The 24,470-nt window shown below is 46.3% G+C and overlaps 3 protein-coding genes across 3 annotated transcripts in view; 2 read left to right on the forward strand and 1 right to left on the reverse strand.

Moving 5' to 3' along the window:
• The window catches only part of LOC117393825 (intercellular adhesion molecule 1-like), a 38,692-nt gene extending 37,495 nt beyond the window's left edge, over positions 1-1,197 (forward strand). The window contains exon 8 of the mRNA XM_055223915.1: positions 176-1,197. Coding sequence (XP_055079890.1) covers positions 176-234 — 59 coding nt within the window. The 3' untranslated portion in view covers positions 235-1,197. The remainder of the gene's footprint in view (positions 1-175) is intronic.
• A 963-nt stretch (positions 1,198-2,160) lies between these two features.
• On the reverse strand, positions 2,161-9,659 carry LOC129456725 (ubinuclein-1-like). Its single transcript, XM_055225900.1, has 15 exons — positions 9,361-9,659; positions 8,867-8,962; positions 7,357-7,452; positions 7,016-7,156; positions 6,651-6,727; positions 6,445-6,559; positions 5,936-6,397; positions 5,790-5,860; positions 5,429-5,570; positions 5,252-5,358; positions 3,837-3,914; positions 3,458-3,527; positions 3,342-3,415; positions 2,985-3,032; positions 2,161-2,509 (listed from the first exon to the last, which is right to left on the reverse strand). Exons 1-15 carry the CDS (start codon positions 9,583-9,585, stop codon positions 2,161-2,163), a joined length of 2,151 nt encoding a protein of 716 aa, XP_055081875.1. The 5' UTR covers positions 9,586-9,659.
• A 7,044-nt stretch (positions 9,660-16,703) lies between these two features.
• Positions 16,704-21,479, forward strand: LOC117371038 (homeobox protein unc-4 homolog). The gene is made up of 3 exons (XM_033966667.2): positions 16,704-17,147; positions 20,000-20,172; positions 20,574-21,479. The coding sequence occupies exons 1-3, from the start codon at positions 16,892-16,894 to the stop codon at positions 21,477-21,479; spliced, it is 1,335 nt and encodes a 444-aa protein (XP_033822558.1). The 5' UTR covers positions 16,704-16,891.
• The last annotated feature ends 2,991 nt before the right edge of the window (positions 21,480-24,470 follow it).

Genomic DNA, 24,470 nt, shown 5'->3' on the forward strand with positions numbered 1-24,470 from the left:
CTATTTACATCTGAGGAAAGTGAGGGTACTGTTCATTTTACTGTTGAACTATTTAAAAGTAAAGCCTACTTCTGCAGGACATGTTTTAGGTATGCTGCTTTATTCCACAAATGTATGAAAACAATAAAAGCTTTAGCATCCTCTGTACCTTATACATGTACCTCCTGTGTTTTAGGACACACCCCTGGTTCCAGCGCTGTCGTCCTATTGGCTCTGCTGATGCTTCATATATAAGAGAATACTGCCTTCACAATAAAAGACCAAGTGCAGCTTAAACCCTCCACAATAAGAGCCTGGTGTGAAGAACAAAGTGACAAACTGTGCGTGGTACATTTGACCTGTGTGTTTTGTATTAACTAAGATACCACTCCCCTTCTACAAAAACAGGAAAAGACTAGAAAATATGACAGGTATAAATAGGTAGAGTTGTATTTCTTAACCTCTCGAGTACAGTCTTTTTTGGTGGACACTAGCTTACCCATTAAACAACCTGTATTACACACATTTTTGATTCAGTATAATGTTGTTTCCTCATCACAAACATACCTGGAGCTGAATTCTTCTCTTAAATACTCTGTTCCATGTTGTGATGTCATTGAGTGTTGATACAGGAAGCTTTGTATCCACTGTGTTTTTAAACTCCATGCACCTTCGCTAGAATCATTTGAATTTGCAGACAGACTTTGAAGCTACATGTATTGTTTTAGCCTTCTTAGTGTATTGCAGAGTAAATCAGTTCAATTGAGGCTAAGAATAGCTGTTAACTTTAAAACAAGCACTTGATGACATCGGGTGGAGCAGAGCATTTTTTAAACATGACTAAATCACATCTTTTGGTAGAAATGTTGTCTGTGCCTCTTTACTTTAAACAGGCACTCCTGTGTTTAATGAATTTGATTTGGTATTATTTGAGCTCATGAATAGTCTTTATCAGGGGAGTTAACATGGGGGACAAAGGGGTCTGTTGTCCTGGGCCCCAGGGTCAAGAGGAGTTCAGAATTGGACCCTCTTCCTATTAATTTATTTTAGAAGGGGTTTAAATTTCTGTGGACGGGCCTGGTCTTCATGTATTCCTGTATTGCCCAAAGTGCCCTGTTCCCTCACACTCTGGGCTCTGAGATAAACACTGTTGTGTTTGTAAATGTAAATACTTATTTTGTTTCCTTTTGGATATTTATATAAAAAACCTTCTCTCTGAAACAATAAGCAAGTGTCTATTTGATGGTTTGATCAAATGTTTGATATTTTATTTAGTGCAGCCTCCGCATTCACTGAGCTGCAGAGGCTGCACTAGCACTGATTCATTATTGGCTCCAGGTGTTGGGGTTTGGGTAGTGACCATTCAGATCAGAGAAATCTTTTAGGTTTAAAACTGGATTTGGTCTTCGTTGCAGCAACAACATAATAAAAACTTGGTCCAACGGGGACCATGTTTATGTGCAAGTGATTTTATTCACAGTAAATAATACATCTCATTTGTTCTTAGGAGACCCATTAGATGCCCTTTAATGGTGACTTGTCTTCCTGAGGTCCTTTTGATTTGATGTTTATCTCGATCTGCAGACATAATTCGGTCCTATTGATGAAATATTAAATATTACATATCAAGCACTATCAAGACATGTTGAGTTCACTGAAAGTGGGACTAAACTGCAGAGGCCACTGGAATCAGCACAAACTTAGAATTAGGCATTTTTGATGAGAAAGTTGCAACTTCACCTAGTTTACACAGATTTTTTTTTTTCTAGTAGTGAAAAAGGGTAGCTTTAGTGTTTAGTCCTATTTTAAATACAAAATTATGTAACCATGGTGCTCTGAATCCCAGATGACCGCTCTCTGGTGGTCAGGAGGGATGAAATACAACTTCAGTTTTGTGGTCGAGCCTGTATTTCTTGTCGCACAGTCTGACACCTAACTCCAAACACACAGCTACTGATAATAGTTAAATAACTCAATGTACAACTAAACATGGACAATAGGCTTTCCTTTATTTATTACAAATGTGACAAATATTCAGGTAATTCACAGACAAACACACAAGGTTAAAAATAGTCCAGACACATGGACGGGTCACACATGGACGGGACACACATGGACGGGACACACATGGATGGGACACACATGGATGGGACACACATGGACGGGTCACACATGGACAGATCACATGTTCTTGGTGGGGTCCAGGTTGGGGATAAGTGCACTCAGTGGTGTCAAGGGGAAGTTTATGGGGCTGGACTGAGGAGGGGGAGGGGGCAGGGGGGGGCTGCCTGCGACCTCACTGAGGCACCACCTCTGAGTGCACTGTTTGTACCGGGCCACCGCCGCAACCAGGAGCTCCTGCTGCTGGAAGGGGGGCAGGAGATGAGTGGAGCGGGAGGCTGTGGGGGCGGGCTTAGAGGAGGCGGTGGGTCTGTTGTCTGAGGAGGCGGGGTAAGTGTTTGTGGCCACACCCCTCTGTCCTGGGATCACTACAGCAGAGTCACGTTTGTCTTGTCTAGACGTCTTCACCCTACAACAAAAAAAACAACGAGACGACATGAGAAAACATTGAATAATTTATTTAAAAAAAACATATCTTGTTCATTTATTTCCATTTCTTTTATTCTTTTTTAAAATTTATATATATTAAAAGATGCAAAAAGACGCTCATATATACAGTTATAAAAAGTACGATTGAACCTGTGTTGCCAGAGCCTTAACCTGCAGATAGAGAACACACACAAGTTTTTCTTATTCTCAGTGTATGGACAGGCCTCATGTAAAAGCTCAGAACCTCCAGAATTCAGTCACTGAGCAGCAGAGGCGGCACAATCACTGATTAATGACTGGCTGCAGATGCTGGGGTTTAGGTAGTGACCATTCAGATCAGAGAGTCCTTTAAGGTTTAAACCAACCCAAATACTAATTAAACTCATCATGTTTATGGAATTAAATAAATGCAAAGGACCTGAGAACATGTTATTCTGTGGTGGTGTGACACTTACAGCATCAGCTCTGGACTCAACAGTTTCCTTGCCTCTTTGTGCAGGATCCTACAGAGAACACGGGACAGGTCAGCTCACATGGGGGAGGAGGAGTCAGGGGGTAAGAATCAGAGGATAAGTAAGAGGGCGTTAAGGTGTAGCAAGCGGGAGGAGGAGTCAGGATGTAACTGGGGCAGGAGAAATCAGGTGTAACAAGGGGGGAGTCAGGGTGTAACGGGGGGAGAAAGAGTCAGGGTGTAACAGGGCAGAGGAGGAGTCAGGGTGCAAGGATCAGAGGATAAGTAAGAGGGCGTTAAGGTGTAGTGGGAGGAGTCGTCAGGGTGTAGCAGGAAGTCAGAGTATGGGTGTGGCCATTACCTGGAGGACATCCATCCTTTGGGCCAGAGCGGCTTCACCTCCTCCTCCAGCACTGAGCTCAGGTACTGGTCCACCTCCTCCTGAGCCCTGTGCACCTCCTCCTGAGCCCTGTGCACCTCCTCCTGAGCCCTGTCGTCCTTCTGGAACTGCTCTAGTTTCATCTTCAGCAGACGCCGCAGAGCCTCTCTACAGAAGACAGGTCAGGTTAAAGTTGAACCAAAGCTTTAAATAGACTTTTTTTATTACTTAACTGTGTATATGGTGTTTTAATAGTATTGTAATATTTTGGTGCAAACTAGGTACATTTGCAGCTTTGTGATCAAAATCTCTTCCCTTTAGTCCTCCAGACCCCGCTCCTCCTCACTCTCCCCTTTTAGTCTTTCAGGCACTGCCCAGTTTATCAGCTCTATTTGAAATGTGGTAGTGGGAGCAGTTTAGGTGTTAAACTAAACTAAAATACTGTTATTATATTATTCTTCCATAGCCCAGTCTGACCTGATTTCATCGTTCCATTTGAAGAGCTTTTTGGGTCCGTGCACCTTCTTCCCTCCCATCTCCTCCTCCTCTGTGGCCCTGTAGGACAACACAACAAAAAAACAATTTGTTATACTGTTGAATATGTTGTTTCCATTTGTGCATTTTATCCTCTCATAATAATCATAGTTCTTTTGTGGCTGTCACTCATCTTTTTACATCTTTTTTTCTCATTTCCCTTTTGTTTTGTCTCTTCTAACAAGATGCTGTTCTTTGATTATAATGAGATAGAAGTGGTATTTGGACACTGACTTGGTTGGATTTTGGTTTATCTAGACTGAACTGTGCTACATTGGGCTATGGACTTTACGGTGTGGCAAAGTGGACCATGGGCTGATGACAGTTGTGATAGTGAGTGGAGTGGTCCTATAGGCTGTTCTTGCGTCTAGCCACCAATAGAATTGATCAGGTTCAACATCTGTGAATTTACCTTTTAGATATTTCATGGCAAAGTACAATGTAATAAATAGGGAAACTGATTTGGGAGCATCATCGCTTTCTAGAATCTGAACACCAACAATTGTTTTTTTCATGCATACTTTGAGCAATCTAAGGTTGTTTTCACACTGCCACTAGTTGGGTTGACGTGAAAGAGCATTCACTCTCAGAGTGGTGCGCTTGGGCCGGTGTGAACCCAAACAGTTGCACTCAGGAGCGCAGTAAATGGTCGGTCTGAGAGCAATTGAAACAGGAAGTGTCAGAGCTGCTCCACTTGCGGCGAATGCAGTGTGCATGCAACCAACCTCAGGCCAACATACACAGTCCACTGTGACAGTAAAAGTGTTTGGAATTGGGCAAAAAAGCACTTGGATCACATATAATTCTATATTCCCAAATAGACACGGCAGAGATGCTGTTGGTCTGACAAGGCAATTAGGATCAACTAAATATCAGTCTCCAGAAAGGCTAGTCTCCTCCTGCCTGTCTGCGTAGGTAAGGCTGGGTCTGCCTGTGTGTTGCTCCAAAAGCTTTTCCTCCTCCACCACCGAGTCTCCTCCGCATACAGTCGTCACGGTTTATTTAGCCACAGGTCATAGATAAGACCACTGCCTATAGGGGAAATGAGCCTGTGTGGGCACAAAACACGTTGCCATAGAAATCAGTTCTTTGATCAGCTGACTGACTCTCACTTGGCTCTATGTGTTTGGGGTGAATGATGAAGAGTAACCAAGTAAACAGAACTAAATGAAGAGCACACTGGGGTCGGACCACAGAGCGCACCAACGTGTGAAAACAACCCAAGTATACATTTTCAGTACTCTTTCCAATACTATGATGTTGAATAGAATAGAATAATATAGGCCCTTCTGGCTATCAGCCTTATCCCCTCAAACCACCCTCACACATCCCCTACTCAACCCCCACATGACCCTCACATGGCTGTGTGTTGGGGAGCTCCACACATCTCCTTCCAGCTCAGGATCTGCGCAGGCATGGTCTTCTCGATGGCCTTCTTCAGACTTTTCATTAGCTGCTCCACATCCTGTGCACATAGAGAACAAGTATAACTCATATAGACTATAGGTTGAACAGCACAAGCGTATCAAATGTACATTGCGTGGGTGCTTGAGCCGGTTGACCCTCCGCAGTAGTGTGCTTTTGTTGCAAGGCAGGAAGGAGCAGAGGTGGGAGTAGACCCTGGAGCGTAGAGAACCTCCGTGAGGTCCTCCATGCTGTCGGCACTGCTCATCGATCCTGACAGGGACATGACAAGAGACAGATCATCATTATTGCAAACACATAACAAGAGAAACACAGCATTACCCTGTCTGCATCAACCGTGCCACAACGCATGTGACCGCGCCTCTGAATAGGCTTAACATGCAAATCGTTCGCACCAGGCACCAGATCCATGCAGGCTCCTCTGGGGGTCCACTTCAATGTGCAAGTAATTTTACAGAAATGGGGACTTACAGAAGAAGCAGCTCATTGATCTCTGGGGTGTAGAACTTTACTTTGGACTCTTCCTCTGAGGTCTTGGAGGCCTGTGCACATGTAAGACCATACATCAGTGTACTGTTACACACTAAACACAAGTATGCACCATGTGCTGATCTCACCATCTGGAGTTTGTGGATGCTGTCCTCCAGAGCAAGAGGGAAGCTCTCAGGACAGGTCTGAGACACCATCTCCTCATCTGTCCCCTGGGTCTGCATGGCCCCATCAGAGTTGGGTGGGGGGGCAGATGTGGGGGGCAGAGAGTGGGTGGAGGAGCTGTCTTCACTGACCAGCACACAGTCCAGATCAGAGTCCAGAGTCAGTTCCTTTGGGGGTTCAGTGAGTCGAAGGGGTGGGTCTGTGAAGGACATGCAGCCTCCACCTCCTGCATCTGCGGGCCCCAGGGCCAGTGTGCTGAAGCCCAGAGGGGGGCCCCTGGCTGAGGCCCCTGCCTGCTCTTGCCTCTGCCTCTCACACCTCCTCAGAGCACTGGTCATACTCAGGGCTGTGGGTTTCTTCTTTTTCTTCTTCAGACTGTCACCCAGAGAGCCAGACAAGTTACAGACACATGTACTACAGTCACACTGCACACAGACAGGTTTCTCTCTCACTCTCTCACACGCTCACTCACACGCTCACTCACACGCTCACTCACACGCTCACTCACACGCTCACTCACACGCTCACTCACACGCTCACTCACACGCTCACTCACACGCTCACTCACACGCTCACTCACACGCTCACTCACACGCACGCACGCTCACTCACACGCACGCACGCTCACTCACACGCACGCACGCTCACTCACACGCTCACACGCATATTGTGACTTGCCCTGTTTTGGCGTCGCCCTCCGAGTCGTCGTCACAGCGTTTCTTCATTGGTTTGTCCGGCCCACCTTTGAGTTTCCGCTTAAGCAGTAGTGATATGGAGAGGAGGATACATTAAAGCATGAGCCATTGTAGCACATACACAAATGAACGGAAATAAATTTTTATTTGATACATTTGTCCTAACAGCTCAGAACTAAGATAACATAAATGTTTATTCAGACATGTCTTTAGTAAAATAAGGTCCAATGTCTAGATCTACTCTTGAGTATTAGTTTCCCTACACTGTTTTTGGCGAATATAGCCTTTTCAAATCAATAAAAGACAGCATGGTGATCTAAAGAGATCTAAAGAAATCTTAAATCTCACCTTAGATGCCTCCATTCTCTTTGCTGAGGGTTCCTCTCCATCTGGCTCCGTGTCTGAGACCTGTCTGAACTGCAGGAGCCCTGAGTTCACATAGAAGCCCCCCAGATTGGTGGTGAGGGACGCAGGCACAAACTCATCATACTGTACAAAGACAGAAGCATCAGACCACATCCAAATGTCATTTACTAAGAAATATGACTAATGTTGGAGCCCTGTTCAAAAGCAAGAATGCATTTCAGAACATTTTTTAGCGATCTAGAAAGAACCTCTACAGAATAAGACTTCATGGATACTTTTTACTATAGGCCTAAATGAGATAAAAACATTTATGTGGGACTCACAGCCTCAGAGTTATCGATGAATGAATCCTCATCATCATAACCATATCCAATATCAATCAGGTCCTGTATACGATCCTGAGGTCTGAGCATCCCTCCCTGTCACACAAACATACATGTATCACACAACCACACACTCGTCACACACACCTCACACACGACACACACACGTGAAATGTGTGTCAAATGTGACACGTGTCACACACGTGTCACATACACGCATACACGTGTAACATACACGCATACACGTGTAACATACACGCATACATGTCACATACACGCACATACACGTGTAACATACACGCATACATGTCACATACACGCACATACACGTGTAACATACACGCATACATGTCACATACGAGTCACATACACGCACACATGTCACATACACACACGTGTGTCACATATACACACACACACACGTGTGTCACATATACACACACACACGTGTGTCACATATACACACACACACGTGTGTCACATATACACACACACACACGTGTCACATATACACACACACACACGTGTCACATATACACACACACGTGTCACATATACACACACACGTGTCACATATACACACACGTGTCACATATACACACACGTGTCACATATACACACGTGTCACATATACACACGTGTCACATATACACACGTGTCACATATACACACACACGTGTCACATATACACACACACGTGTCACATATACACACACACGTGTCACATATACACACACACGTGTCACATATACACACACACACGTGTCACATATACACACACACACGTCTCACATATACACACACACACGTGTCACATATACACACACACACGTGTCACATATACACACACACGTGTCACATATACACACACACACGTGTCACATATACACACACACACGTGTCACATATACACACACACACGTGTCACATATACACACACACACACGTCACATATACACACACGTGTCACATATACACACACACACGTGTCACATATACACACACACACGTCTCACATATACACACACACACGTCACATATACACACACACGTGTCACATATACACACACACACGTGTCACATATACACACACACGTGTCACATATACACACACGTGTCACATATACACACACACGTGTCACATATACACACACACGTGTCACATATACACACACGTGTCACATATACACACACACACGTGTCACATATACACACACACACGTCTCACATATACACACACACACACGTGTCACATATACACACACACGTGTCACATATACACACACACACGTGTCACATATACACACACACGTGTCACATATGCACACACACACGTGTCACATATACACACACACACACGTCACATATACACACACACACGTGTCACATATACACACACACACGTGTCACATATACACACACACACACGTCACATATACACACACACACGTGTCACATATACACACACACGTGTCACATATACACACACATCCTTAAACACTTGTCTCACATATTTTTCCTCCAGTTTCTTGGCGATCTGGGCCAGTTCCTCCTTCTCCCTCTGCTCCTGATGCTCCATCCTGCTCAGAGGAACCTTCACGCTCTTCTGCAACACAAACACACACACAAACAAACACAGAAGTAAAGCAGTTAGTGAGTCATGCTGTGCTGTATGTGTGTAAAACTTTTTTGTGCATAGACATACAATTTCAATAGTTAAAATGTCCACCCTGTTGTGCTTAGAATCAGCTTTAATTGAGCACACAGGGTTTAAAGCCAACAATCCTCTTTAGTAATTATTAAAAAGTCCCAATACTGTATCATTTATCACAGTGGCAGGGTGACAGCTCCCAGGAAATTTCTGTGAAAATGTTTGTCTTATTAAATATAACTTAGGAACTTAAGGCTTTTTTGATATTGTGTCATTTTTTCCACTGAAGTGAGCTAAATGACATGGAGGATATGCTAAAACAGGCCTGGGTGCAGCCCTCACCCTGAACCCACCTCTCTGTCCAGGAGCTGGGAGTAACTGAACTCGGGGAAGGCCCACTCGTCCGGCTCGAACAGGTCGAGGACGAGCCGCACCGTGCCCGTGTCAGGGCCGCACTGCTCGGCCGGAGGCCCGGGAGGAACCCGCTGCAGCACCGGGGCAGCCGCGGGTGAGGTCGGGAAGGACTGCCCCGCGGGGAAGCTCAGGGTCGTCAACTGAACTCTCCGGGTCTCGGACATTTCTGGAGCAGGAGCACGAGCCGCCACAGACAGGTGAGACCGGGCGGAGTCACCGGAGACCGAAGCACAACCCGCCAATCAAGGCGAGGCCGAGTCCTGCGCGGCTTATCACAGGGGATCTATATTTCCACTTTTATCACCGCGGATTTATATTTCCATGTTTACACCGGGAGCCAGTCCCAGATCACTGCGCAGAACCATCCAAACCACAGTTAGCATGAGCTAACAGCTAACGGCTAACGGCCACGGGTCTGTCCCAAAACATTGAACATTTAGGCTACATTTAGGCTTATTATTGACCCATAGCCGTTCAAAGTAGTCCATCCAATATTTTTGTTTATTTAGTTATTTGTGTACGTGTGTGTGTGTGTGTGTGTGTGTGTGTGTGTGTGTGTGTGTGTGTGCGCGCGCGCACCCCTGTGTGTGTGCGTGTGCGTTTTTTCCTGAAACCGCTGCTATACCTGTTCACATTGTTGTACTATTAAAATGGCCACGGATATGATCCAAAACTGCACGTGACCATCCAGGGCCGGTCCAGCCTATAATCAGACTAAGCAGCTGCTTAGGCCAGCAGAGGGCCCCCAAGAGCCCATACATTTATATTAAAAGTGATATAATGTATCAGGTTTTACTGTAATCAAGGCTTATGTGTTTACAGTAGCTTAAATATCCCTCTAAAACAATTACATTTGTTTTATGTCTATAGTAGCAAAATATCTGCTGCTACATTTGTTTTTGAGCCGGGCAGAGGTGAGAGCGACTATGTGTTTACATTGGTGCAAGGACATTTTGGCCGTGTGTCAAATGCACCATTCGAAGTGCCGTTCAAAGTGCCGTTTAAAGTGCCCGGCCAACGAAGGGTACTCCTCCATGTAGCCGCCTTCGTGCTGAAATGGGACAAGGACTTCAATCGCTGTCTGTGTGCTTGGAGAGAATTTGGCTCCGATGAATAAGTCCGCATTCTCCTCCTCAGGCGGGTAAACTCCCTAAAGACAAAAGAATATACTAAATAAGGATGAGTATTAAACATTACGATAGCTACACTAATATACCAGCGTAAGGTTTGGTCCTTTACACAGCAATTACTGTAAACCCAAATTAACCAGACATCACTAAGATTGAGTCCCCTCAGACAGATCTTTACTCAAATTTGAACAGTTTCATGTAGCACTGTTGTAGGTGAAGTAACCAGTACTTACATTTGAACCTGTATTGTGCAGCGGACTCCATTTTTGTCTCTTTTTTGCGTAGGAGCGATTGTATGATGGGATATAGCAGTGCGGGAAGTGTGCTCGGATGCACGATCGATTTGCATGGGAACACAGGGCACATTTTCGGCTGCATTTGTCGGGTGCATGAAATGAGACAGTACTTGTCGTGCCGGAAGTTACATAAGCCCTTAAATGCACCATTTGAAGGGTACTTTGAACGGTACATTGGGACACGGCCTTTATAATGTAAATGTAAGCCCACTGTCGCCAACTGGAACACATTAAAATCCACCAGAAACTTATTTCAAAACTCTTTGAAACCCCCCTTATATATTTCTCTGCTGTCCTTGTGACTGTGGTAGTTGTCAATTTCTGGATGTTTTCAGTCTGATGTTGGTCATATAAACACAAATACAATTGGTCAAGGTGATGAGAGCAGAGTCAAAATGTGTCAAATGTGAATCACCAATAGCTGAGCCAGGAGTCATCCGTTGTCGGGGGCCCCAGAGATAAATTCAGCTTAGGGCCCCTAAAAGCTACAGTGCTAGAGCCCCGTGACCATCATGTTGCATTACACTGATAATGTGACAAAGGTTGTAGCCGACAATAGCTCCTTGTCACTCCTCCCTTAGTGACGAAAAGTTTGAAGGAAGAAAGGAAAAAGGATGGAAGGAAGGAAGAAAGTGTAGTGTTACGTGTGACTGAGGCCCTGGCTAAGCCCATATAGGCCTGTCTCTGGACGGCCGAGGTAAAGTCATGAGCCTCAAGTCCTGAGAGTGGAGTGACATCTCAGCGTGCACCACGAGAGGGCGCTACAGGCCTGAGCTCACTGCAGAGAACAGAGAGGCTGCAGGACAAATCTGTGCCTGTGGAGGGCGACACTAGACTACACACGGGCTTTTTATTGAGCCTCATAATGTGGTTGTTTATTGAGTTTATAATAATTATATATTTTTTCCTCAACACAGTAGTAAAGTACTCTACTTAAATACACATTTTATATGTACATTTTAAAGTGAATACTTTTTTGCATTTACAATTTGAGAGCAGGTATCTGTACTTTCTACTCCACTACATTTTTAAACAGGACTGAAAATAAAAGTATGTTTTATTATTATTTAAGTAGATTTTTTCATACTTACTTTTACTTGAGTATTTTTGCTCCACTTTTATTTAAGTAACAAAACTGAGTACGTCTTCCACTGGTTTCTGTTTCCATGGAATCATGCAATTAACATTCCACCTCCAGGAGATTATGTACTGTCCCTTTAATTTTTCCATTGTACAGATGTGTGTGTGTGTTTTTTTATTATTTTTCTTTCTTTCTTTTTTCTTTCTTTCTTTCTTTCTTTATGTATTTATGTATTTATTTATTTATGTATTTATTTATTTTTAATCTTTTTTTTTTTTTTTACAGTTATTATCAAACTAAAATAAAAATAAAAAGTTTAGGAAGAAATAAAGAACTCTCCCCTGAAACATTTTTTTTTTTAAAATCCATGTCATCCCTGTGTGTCAGATGCCCTCCCATCCTCTTGTACTCCTGTGTTCCATGCCCTCCCATCATCCTCTGCCCTCTCATGTTTTTCTCACATTTATATAAGTAAACCACAGACGTTTGTCCTCTTCCTTTGCAGTACTTCTTGACTTCACAATAACTGACTCCAGGTCGACCTCTGTGAGTTTGACACAACTGAAACCATAGCGACAGCAGCTCCAGATACCCGAGCAGGTCTGTGTAGGGCTGCATACATAATGAGCGCGCTTTAGCGTGTTAATTACATCGTCACATGTGGGTGTTTAGCAGAGCTGGAATGACACAGGTTTGGATTGGCTCTTAACAATCAGTAATGGCCCCTTCATTAGCTCTAATCGTCTCATTAAGAGCTCTGTTTTACCTGCTGCTAATGACACAGACTGAGACGTGATGTTTCCCTCCAGAGACCGCTCCTGTACGGCCCTGTGCGATGAGGTCAGTGTGAGGAGGAACAGCTACTACTCCAGAGAATGCTCCTGTATATCACTGCCCCATGTGAGGAGGAACAGCTACTACTCCAGAGAACGCTCCTGTATATCACTGTCCCATGTGAGGAGGAACAGCTACTACTCCAGAGAACGCTCCTGTACGTCCCCGTCCCATGTGTTCAGTGTGAGGAGGAACAGTTTTTCATGCACTCCAAACGAACGACTGAACGACTACAGGTCAAACACTGCAGCTGAATAGGAAAAAATGTTAAATGTACAGATTTATGTGTAGTTTACTCACATAAATGGAAGAAACGCTTGTACTACAATTTTATCCATTATGTAATGTTTTCAAATCAAGTCATTTTATGTGAAAAAACAGACAAAATGCATTATTTTTGAGACATTTTAAACTGAAACATGATTGAACTTGATGAACTTGATTCTTTGTGTTGTCATTATTAGTTACTAAAATACACAGAGGGGATTTTAGATCTTATTTAGGATTTGAGTAAGTAAATCTCACTGAAAAATCGCCTAAAAATTTAAATTTCACCTAATTTTTTAGCAGGAAAAATTGAATAAATCATACTCTTTTCATACTTTCGTCAAACCGTAAAGGATTGTAAAGTTTTCTGTGCGCAGGTGCTGCTTTAAGGGATGATCCTTTTGTCCCTATGAAGGAAAATGCATTTGGAGACAACAGGCTCTGAAGTTGATCTGTATTTCATCACAGCAAGCAGCCGATTTCACTCTGTGTGTATTATTAAATGAGCCTGGTTGTGTTTGTTTCTGCTCTATAGTTATAATCTATGACAGACATAGATCATTATGTTATATTTTGCATATTTTAAATCACAATATTCAACAACAACTTCATAAAAACTGCAGTGTTGTTTTTTGGGTTTTTTGGGGTTTTTTTGTTTTGTTTTTTTCAACCAAAATGATCAACCATTAAATAAAACTGGGGAAGGAAGTGCACAGACCACAGTGGGTGTGGAAATGTGGCAGTGCAAACAGGGGTTCAGCAAAATGGCATCTTGAAAATAAGTTAAGTGATTTAAGATTACACAAACATGAAGCACTTTAAATACAAATACACAATCAGAGGGTCAATGAGAAGAAACAGCTATAACACTATAACACAGTTAAAGCTCTGAAAGTCCAGTTTGCAGAATAGCTCTGATTTAAAAATGCCTCTACAGCTTTTTTGACTTTGCTCATTTGACCTGGAGTTCCATTTTTTGTAATAAACGTAAGTAAATGTAATCTGAAGTGGGCGGAGCCACAGGGTAGGTTCTGTTCTGTGAAACTAAAAGTAGGACTAAAAGTAAAACTAAAAGTAAGTCTTAATCAAGACACTTTCAACATTCCGCAAAATGTGTATGAAATGCTGTGTACATGCAGTATATTTTTAAATAGGACTTCCATAATAGTATTTTTGTCTCCTGTGTTTGTATTTTCACTGAAGTAACAAAAGTGAGCATTTACATGACCATGTGCTCTGAACAGGACTCACACAGACTACAGCACATGTGTCAAACTCAAGGCCCGGGGGCCAAATGCGGCCCGCCACATCATTTTATGTGGCCCGCGACAAGGTAAATTAAAATTTATGACTGTCTTAAAATGTCAGTTTATCAGGAGAGATGCAGTTACAGTCATTTTTTTTTTTTTTTTACATTTAAACACATATGCAATGTTTGTAGTCAAGTAATAAGATTAATTTATTTTACATTACATTCAGTTACATTTATACCATTTTACAGTTACATCTGGCCAATTTTGCTGATGTGGCCCTCGGTGAAATTGAGTTTGACACCCCTGGACTACAGCCTCTGTGCTCATGTTATACTGTGTGTGTGTGTGTGTGTGTGTGTGTGTGTGTGTGTCAGGGGCCTTTGAGCGAGTTGGGGCCCCCCTTAGTAGCCCACCCCACACACACACCTCAGGAGCCCCCCCTCTGGACTCCCCCAACCCCCCCACCCTCTGTGCCAGACACACGTCCCATTATTATCAACTTAATTAAAGCGAGCATCTGACAGCCTGCCCTGCCCAGAGAGAGAGAGAGAACGAGGACGGAGAGAAGAGGGAGAAGAGAAGAGAAGAGAGAGACAAGAGGAGGGGGAGGAGGGGGCAGGGAGGAAAAGAGGGAAGAAGAGGAGGAGGACAGAGAGAAGAAGGGTAAGAGGAGGAAGAGGAGGAAAGGTGGGGGGGGGGTGGAACGAGAGAAGGAGACAGAAAGGAGGGGGGAAAGAGTGTTTAAATGCAAGGGCTGGTTTCTCCTGCTAGAGAAAGAGGGGGGAAAGAAAGACAGAGAGAGGGGAGAGAGAGTGGGGGAGCATGAGAGAGGGAAAGACAGGAGAGGGCGAGTGACATCTGGAGAGAGAGGAAAGGCTAGAGGCAGATTTAGGGAGTACCTCACTGGGGCCACACGAGGGCGCTTCAGAGTATTACAACAGGCCAGAGCAGCCCGGGGGTCACACCGGGCTCTCTACTGGCCCCTCTCCGCCTGATACAGAGGGAGGAAGAGGGGGTGAGTAGAGGGGGGGAGGTGAGAAGGGGAGGGGCTATGGGTGTGTGTGTGTGTGTGTGTGTGTGTAGTGAGCGGGGGGGGGGGGGGGGGTGTTGGGCCGTTAATTATCCTCCAGTATTCAGACTCACGTCCTTCACACACGTTCACTAAATGAAGCTGCCATGGCCCCGGGGCCCGTTTGGCCCCAAAGACACATCCACTATTTATGTGGACAAGTACATGCACATGTATGCATACATACATGCACACACACACACACACACACACACACACACTCAGGCCCCCTGATGTCTCCTCTGGTACTCCTTTTGCAGTTGACCTCAGATGTTCCTGTGCTCCTCAGGCCTGTGTTCTTCTTAGCCTTTTCCTCTAAAATTTTGTTTAGTTTCTTCACTTCTTTCTTAATGATCTTCCAGGTTTGGGATCCATGCAGCACTGCTGCATCAATAGTAATGTGCCCGGCTCGTGGTTCTCAGCCCCATTACACAAATGTCCAACACTTTTTGGACACTTGTGTAATGGGGCTGTTATATATCCTGTAAGTTCTCTTTCATCTCAGCACTGCTCTGAGATACAGGACTTCCTCTGTCCACTCCTCCTCTCATGATCACATGCTCTGTTCTTTACTTGCTGGGACTCTCTGCTTCCTGGGACAGTTTATGACTTAGTTACAGCTGATTCCTCCTGGAGGTCCTGAATGTCGTGTGTATGGTCCTGCCTGACCAGCCGAGACCATACACACTTTTACAATACTTTACAAGATGGCCGGATGTAGGAGGCTCCACACATCCACATCTCACCTGGTCTCAGAGAGCCTGGGGACCTCTTGGATGGGAGACTGCTGGGTGCCAGGTGACCCTTAGCCAAGGTACTTGAACTCAGTATGAATGAGTGTTGGTGGTGGGAGGGGCTGATGGTGCAGATTAGCAGCTTTGCTTCTGTCAGTCTGCCCCAGGGCAGCTGTGGCTACAACAGGAGCTTATCAGCACAGAGTGTGGAGTGAATGAATAATGTAGTGTGAAGCGTCTCTGAGTGTCCAAACACATTATGAGTTACTACTTGATATTTAATCTTGTACAGAGGAAGTAAAACCTCCAGATCTGTGCCACATGAGGCAGAGAGCAGGAGAGAGACACAAGGTCCTCTGGAGGTTCAGCCTCTTATCTCTCCACTCAGGGGCCCCTTCTCACAGGCCCGTCTCAGGGGCCCCTCTCGCGGGCCCTATCCCGTGCTCCGCAGCAGCGCTCCTGTCCGGACACACTCATTTCCTCCGCTCCGACTCCATTAACCTCGATGACGTCACAAACACATTAACGCCTCTTATTGGTCCCGCGCGTGGAGGAGCGCGAGGAGGGGTCCTCGTGCGCTGTTGGAGCGAACTCACTCAGCTCCCGGGACCGAGGCGCGCGTACCGGAGCACCACGACCGGAGCACCTGCACCGGAGCAGAGCGCACAGCCCCCCGCGGAGCTTCTGTCGGACTGTACACGCGTCACTGTACCGGACTGTGGCTCACAGGACCCCGTACTCACGCGGTCTCCCCCGGGACTCTGCATGTCCAGACACCGCGCGCGCACTGCCGCAACCCGGGCACTATGGACAGCCGGGTTCTCGAGCACCCTCACGCCCCGTTTGGAGGCTCCCTCGGCGGGCTGGTGGGCTTCCCTTACGCGCTGGGCCCGCGCCCTCTCCCGCACCAGCCGCCGGTGTACGAGCTGAGCGGCGGGCCGCCGCTGCAGTCCACGGCCGCGCTGCCCTTCTCCATAGACGGATTACTGAGCGGCTCGTGCTCCGCCGCGGTGCTGGGCTCCGGGGCGCTGCTGTCGGACTCACAGCGCTTCTCGTTCTCAGGTAGGTCCCGCTTTACGCACGGACACTACGGGCACTACGGGCACGGACACACGCGCGCACGGGCTCAGACCAACTTCACCGCGGCTTCTCTCTGGATGTGTCACTTTACTTTGACATTTTAAGTGTAATTTGTTTTTTGGGGGAGAAAACGTGGCTCTTGACCCGCAGTTAAAAATGATCAGATACATTTGGAAATCAGGTAAATAAAAGACGTGCTTTGTTTTGTCCTCACGGGGAAACTGGCGAATATCCTGCGATTATAATCATGAGTCAAAGTTATGAACAACAGTGATTTACTTTTCTCATAAAACCTCGTTAAATAATAACCCAAAAGGCCACGAGCGCCGTTCATCTGGGCTTTAAAGTCTAAAGAGTTTCCAAGAACCTGTCACACTTTTTCAAACATGTTCTAAAGCCTCTGCATTTTTTTTCTCTCATATTGTCCAGAATGAGTTGATTTAATCCCCCTGAAGGAGCCTGGAACAATAAAACACACAGGCCTCATACAGCACAAGAACTTATGTTAAAATGTCATCTTTGGTTCAAACTTTTTATGTCAGATTTAAAAAGTCCCAAGAATTATTTAAAAATTTTACACACCATAATGCATTATTATTATTATTATTATTATTATTATTATTATTATTATTATTATTATTATTATTATTATTATTATTATTATTATTCATAAACGTGAGCTGATGGTGTAACAGTGATATCTGAGAGCTCTCTTGTGGTTTTAGGCCTGACGTTCATAAATCTGTAATATGAATAATAAATGGAGCCGCTGTAGGATGGTCCCTTGGGTGCTCTCCGGACAGAAAATATTACACTCATATTTTTACTCGCCAAGAAAATATTTAGACAAATCTTAACACAACCGCGTGTCTCAAAAATGATCATTCAATATACATACATAACGATATGAAAATAAAAATGGAAATACGGTTCTCAGCTGCCAGTTTGAATAAAAATGAGTTCATACGAAAAGTGGTTGAATATTGGTTCTGTTCAGTTACAGATTATAGTGAAATAACAATAGATTTTCATAATATTTGGACCTCTAAGCCAAAATAATACATCACAAATTATATTTACAAACTTTCATAGAATTTTTATTTTTATTTTTGCATTTATTTGAGGGACAGCACATTTAAACATCGCCACCAAATACTTAACCGATTTGTGGAGGTTTAATTATTGTAACTAAGATTTTTTATTTTAATTTTATTATATATACATATATTTTTTTTATTTGGCAAAATTATTGTTAAAATAAATCCAAATAATTTCTAAAATATTACTCAATTTAAACATCAAAATTTTCATTATTATTATTTTTTATTTACCTCATTAAATATATAGAACACATCATCCTATTCATGGATTTAAGCTTTGGACATTCTGAGGACTTTTTAACCATTCAAAAGATGAAATATTTAGTTTTAAATCGTTAATCGCTATAGCAACGGTCTGAATTTTCCATCTTTCTGAAACCCATGGATACCTATGGAAACATGCGATTATTAGACTATTAGACTAATGACAATGTACTGCCATCGAGGCCTTAAACATGGACTCGGACTGTCCCACGCCGGCTGTAACTCGAGTCCACGGTCTAGAGTCCGAGATCCGGAGTCCAGACCTGGTTTAGTCCACGTCCTCGGAGCAGGAGACAGAGGACACACACAGTAGGACTAATGCCGTGTGTGTCCAGCTTAAACTAGTGTAGTCACGATGCTAAAATTTCAAACTGTATTTCGATACTAAAGAATAAACTCGATAATAAATACTGATTCTGATACCACGATGATGATAATAAACTCTTTCTGTAGAGTTTTTGGTTTTGTTTTTTATTAGTGGTAAAAACAGAAACATTGGAACTACAAGAGGGGCCAAAAACAACACATTAAAAAAGTCCTGTGGCATCAGTGTAAAAGTGGGATAGTATAAATATGTGGGACAGAGGACAGGGGACGAGGGGGACGAGGGGACAGTGGTCACTCTACTTTACATTATATATACTGATTTGAACAGCTGTCATTCAGTGTGAGAGCGTGGGCAGGAGACGAGTCGTGTGCAGCCGACTTGTACCTCCAGCTGGGCCCTGTCCCCCGGCCTGTGTTACCGTGTGTGTGTGTGTGTGTGTGTGTGTGTGTGTGTGTGTAGTGTTAGGGAAGCAGTAATTAATGACACTTATCTCTGTGTGAAGACAGAATCAGTTTGTGGACCTGTATCATGTTTACTAAAGTTTGGATGTTCAGCAGATCAAATACAAAAACAAGTTTGTCCCTGCAGGAAGCGCGTAGTTTAGGTGTGCACATGTTGCTAGAATGTGCTGCGTGTGCTGTGTGTGCTGTGTGTTTTAGCATTGTGTGTGTTAGCATTGTGTGTGTTAAAGCAATTTAAAGTGTGTGAACAGGTGTTTATGACATTTTGGGGAGTAAATCTGTACTCACATGATGGAGACCTCCCTCCCTCATGGTGTCAAAAATCAGGCCTCATGAGGTAAATGCTTTATTTGAACTCAATGACAGGGTCAAAGTTCAGATATAGGTGAGGGTTTAGGTGAAGGTTTAGGTTTAGGTGAAGGTTTAGGTTTAGGTGAAGGTTTAGGCGAGGGTTTAGGTTAAGGTGAAGGTTTAGGTTAAGTTTAGGCCTTAGGTTAATGTTAGGATCAGTCTCCAGGAAATGAAATGGGCACCAGTGTAATGTCCCCCTGAAGCATGTAAACCCAGCATGTGTTTATACTGTGTGTGTCAGCGTGTGGTTGTGTATTTCTGTAGATGTGTTAATGTTCCGTATTGGCTCTTTAAACACACGTTTGAGAGTCTATGCTCGTGTCTGTGCAGAGGCGGGCGAGGAGAAGGACAGCCCGGGCTGTAAGCGGCGCCGCACTCGCACTAACTTCACGGGCTGGCAGCTGGAGGAGCTGGAGAAGGCCTTCAGCCAGAGCCACTACCCCGATGTGTTTATGAGAGAGGCTCTGGCTCTGAGGCTAGAGCTAGTGGAGTCAAGAGTACAGGTACTACTACTAGTACTACTACGACTTCTACTACTACTACTGTACTACTGCCAATACCCAGATTCCCACTACCTCGATGTGTTTATGAGAGGCTCTGAGGCTAGAAATAGTGGAGTTAAGACTACAGGGACTACAAGTACTATTACTACTAGTACTATTACTACTGTACTATTGTACTACTACTGCTGTGCCACTACTACTGTACTACTATACTACTACTACAGTACTAGTGTGTCACTGTACTACTACTGCTGTACCACTGTACTATTAAGAGTGTACTAGTGTAGTAGTAGTGCACTACTGTCTGCTTCTTCCAGTATAATAATGTTGTTGTGTATGAGTTGTACTGCACCTCTCTCAGTTTGTAAGAGCTACAGGCCTGATGTGTGTGTGGCCCCCAGGTGTGGTTCCAGAATCGAAGGGCCAAATGGAGGAAAAAGGAGAACACAAAGAAGGGCCCCGGGCGCCCAGCCCATAACTCTCACCCCACCACCTGCAGCGGGGAGCCCATGGGCCCCGAGGAGATCGCCCGCAGAGAGAGGGAGCGTGCCGACAAGAAGCGACGCAAACAGGAACGCAAACTGCTCAAGAACCACAGGGGCCCCGCAGACCTGCACACTCCGGGGGGCTCCGAGAGCGACAGTGGGGTGTCTCAGTTCACCGACACAGAGCAGCAGGGGCCTCTACACATCAAGCTCCCAGACCCCAGGACCAGCGAGTGCAGTCAGCTCAGTCCACTACAGAAACCAAGAGGCCCCCAGGAACCGGCGTCGCCTCAGAGCACACACAGCCCGGACCCCGACTCAAGGCCCCTCCACAAACACAACCCTTTCAGTGTGGAGAGCCTGCTGTCTGACTCACCGCGCCGCAGGGCCCCGGGGCCCACCACATTGCTGGGCAAGGGACACTTCCTGCTTTACCCGATCACCCATCAGCCCCTGGGCTTTCTGGTGCCTCAGACTGCACTGAGGGCCCTTGGGGGCCCAGACAGATCTAACTCTGACCTCTCCCTTCCAGTGGCCCCAAGCCCACCACTCACCACTCAGATAGAGCCAGCACAGGGTGGACCTGCAGGGGAGGGCCCCACGGAGGAGGGCTCCACGGAAGTAGGCTCCACGGAGGAGCACTCCATGGAGGGGCCCACCCCACTGGAGGAGAAGAGAGCAGAGACTAATCATGAGGGCCACAATGACGGTCATAGAAGAGACAGTGACAGGGGTCACTGTCCTGGGGGCCCCAGACCCCTGACTCCAGTCCTTCACTGTGGCCCTGCAGACACCTGCCTGACAGAAAGGAGCCAGGACTGAACATGGACCCTTTTCTCTACATTCCAAAGTCATGCTCTCAGGACCAGATTGTGGCCCCTAGGGGCCACTTTCTGGCTGGTTCTGGTTGGAGACAGAACCAAACATATTGCTCTTTTTGGACTCTCCGGGGCTCCTGGGAGCCCTTGGGGCCCGGTGAGAGGAGCCCTTTAAGCAGGTTGTTTTGGGACCAACAGACTGTTTGTGGACACCAGAGAATCCTCACATATTGTAAATGAGAGATATTTATATGTGCTGATTTTGATAATAAACTTATTGTTACTGATTGTGGCGCTGTGGGGCCCGGGGCCCGTGTTTATTGCCTGGACAAATGTATGGAGTGTCGGCAGCTGAATGAGGTTAGTGTCCCGGGGCCGCGCTCCTGCCGCGGACTGATATGAAAGTCATTATTTTCCCAGCGGCCGCCGCGGCTTCGCGCCTTGGCTGCGCCTCGGCCCGCGGTTATTGGACAGCACATCACTGATATGAGATCACATAAACTTCTACAATAATAGAATTAGCATGAAAGGCGCCTGTCACATTGAAATGGGGAAATAATAGGCGCGGCAGCTGCGGCGCGTGCGTGAGCGCGCATAGTGTTCGCGGAGCGGTGTCAGGCCGTGGCTCTGTGGAGACAGATGCGCTGATATCGCGCATTGTTCCGCGCCTGATACTGATGTCGCCTGTTATCGCGCCATTGATCACGTGTTCACATAATGGGACAGGCGCGCGCCCGTCAGCTGCTCTGATGGAGGGGCCCCGGGGACAGGCTCAGGGGCCCCGCGCTATCTCTGAGGAACAGTTTAGACAGGGCACGTGACGGCAGGTGTGCGCGTGCGCCCGTAAAGTTCCTCGAAAAAGGCCACACACAACAGGGCCACGCGCTTTGTTTGCGGGTAAACTGAGACAAAATGCGGTGCAGTGTGGGAAAATTACAGGCACGCGCGCAATAATCCTCAGACGCACGAGAGCCCCAGGCCAGAGGAGCATGTGACCCCGTCTGTCCACTCACTGACCCTCATGGTGCGCGCCCCTCAGACATGGGAGCGCGTGCATCATTAAATGCACCTCTTCTGAGATAAACGTGGCCGTGCGCACAGCATGCGCGCGGGGCCAGTGCAAATTGTTTTTACTCTATTATGCAGCGGACGCCATCATTTTTCTTCCTAATTAGCGCGGCGTCAGCGCTGTCAGCGGCGCCGCTTTCAATTGAGCTCATCATCACACATTCATTTTCCCATTTGATAAATCTGCGGCGCGCGCGCGCAGCCATGCCCTGAATATTAAGCAGCAGACGCGGTAATGAGATCCGTGCGTGCGCACTGCGGATCAGCAGCTAATTTAGCACCTCCACTCTGCTCTCCACCCCCGCCCCGTCCCCCACTACAACTCCCCAGAGACGACCGCCCAGAGACAGCAGAGAGTCGGCGAGAGCCCACAGCAACACCAGGAAGGCCCGGAGGAGCGGCGCGTGAGCGGGCAAAGACAGAGGAGGAACCGGGCGAACACGCGGACTGTCCGCTTGTAGAATACGCCCACACCGGGGAGACCGGTCATGGGACAGCACCGGACAGAAGGTCTGTTTGGGTCCTCTGAAAGTTGTCTGGGTCTATCAGAAACTTAGCGCATTAAGTTTAGGCCTCACACATGGACAGGTCAGGAGCCCGGACGGTGCGCGGTCCAGTCCTCATCACACACACACACACACACACACACCCACACCCACACACACACACAGACTTATAGGCGAATATAATGGACACATGTGGACAGGAGATCTGCACGCGGCCCTGTTGGCTCGCGCTCACCGCGCTGATTTATGCACCACCCCAGGCACGTGCACGCGCATGTCAGCCAGGATGAATGAGCGCGCAAATTGGCTCCTAATGAGTGCGTGTGCGTGCATGTAGGGCTACACAAACACACACCTCCACAACCCGGAGCACCCAGAGAGCCTACTGAGTGTGTGAGGATCTCTTCAAGTTACACACCCACTCTGTCCCACCCTGTCCCACCCTGTCCCATGCTGTCTCACACTGTCCCACCCTGTCCCACCATGTCCCACATTGTCCACTGTCCCATGCTGTCTCACATTGTCCCACACTGTCCCACAGGGAGGAGGAGCAGGAACTGTAATCTGCACATAGACCTTTTTAAGTATGAGCCTCACTCAGGGCAAACAAGAAACACAAGATCAGACTTGTCACAGGTGGAGCTCTGCATGGTCACAGGTGGAGGTCTGGTCACAGATGATGCTCTGGTCACAGGTGGTGCAGTGGGCACAGGTGGAGCACTGGACACAGGTAGAGAACTGGTGAAGCACTGGACACAGGTGGAGCACTGGACCCTGAGAGATGCACTGGCTACAGGTGAAGCCCTGGTCACAGGTGGAGCACTGGTGGAGCACTGGTGGAGCAGTGGGCACAGATGGATCACTGGACACAGGTGGTGCACTGGTCACAGGTGGAGCTCTGGTCACACAGACCTGCTGTAGCACACACAGGTTTGATCTGAACTCCTCACACTGTAATGTCACAGTGAACTAACCTCACTGTCCCGACAGTGGACAAGAGGTGTCTCTGCCCTGTCCCAGAGGACACCTGACTGTCCTCCTCTTCTGTACCATCCTCTGTGAATTGAGTCCATATTAAACTATACTTGGGTCTCACTCGGGTCCCTCACTGAGGCGCCCTCAAGAGCTACGGAGGATCCTGTATTTGTGGATGGGACAGAGAGTCAGAGCAGAAGCCTCTCACTACAGAAACACACTGTACAATACTACAGTACTACAATACTGTACAATACTGTACAATACTGCATAGTACTGTGGCAATGTGTAATCTACAGACAGGGACTATCACACATACACACACATGCACGCACGCATGCGTGCACACACATGCAGACGCACAAACACAGTGTGTGGGGAGTTACATCAGACAGTACAGTGTGGCCTATGAACCTCCAGCTCTGCACACACAGCGACAGGAGCAG

This window comes from Periophthalmus magnuspinnatus, chromosome 1 (assembly GCF_009829125.3).
Source record: "Periophthalmus magnuspinnatus isolate fPerMag1 chromosome 1, fPerMag1.2.pri, whole genome shotgun sequence".
Lineage (NCBI taxonomy): Eukaryota > Metazoa > Chordata > Actinopteri > Gobiiformes > Gobiidae > Periophthalmus > Periophthalmus magnuspinnatus.

Bases quoted from the DNA above. Each gene is read 5' to 3' on its own strand.
- LOC129456725 (XM_055225900.1), bottom strand. From the start codon at position 9,585: ATGTCCGAGACCCGGAGAGTTCAGTTGACGACCCTGAGCTTCCCCGCG. The intron at 8,963-9,360 runs GTGGGTTCAGGG...TTTGTGTTGCAG, and splicing joins CCCAGCTCCTGGACAGAGAG to AAGAGCGTGAAGGTTCCTCT. The intron at 3,528-3,836 runs GTCAGACTGGGC...TGTCTTCTGTAG, and splicing joins AAATGGAACGATGAAATCAG to AGAGGCTCTGCGGCGTCTGC.
- LOC117371038 (XM_033966667.2), top strand. From the start codon at position 16,892: ATGGACAGCCGGGTTCTCGAGCACCCTCACGCCCCGTTTGGAGGCTCC. The intron at 17,148-19,999 runs GTAGGTCCCGCT...GTGTCTGTGCAG, and splicing joins ACAGCGCTTCTCGTTCTCAG to AGGCGGGCGAGGAGAAGGAC. The intron at 20,173-20,573 runs GTACTACTACTA...TGTGGCCCCCAG, and splicing joins TAGTGGAGTCAAGAGTACAG to GTGTGGTTCCAGAATCGAAG.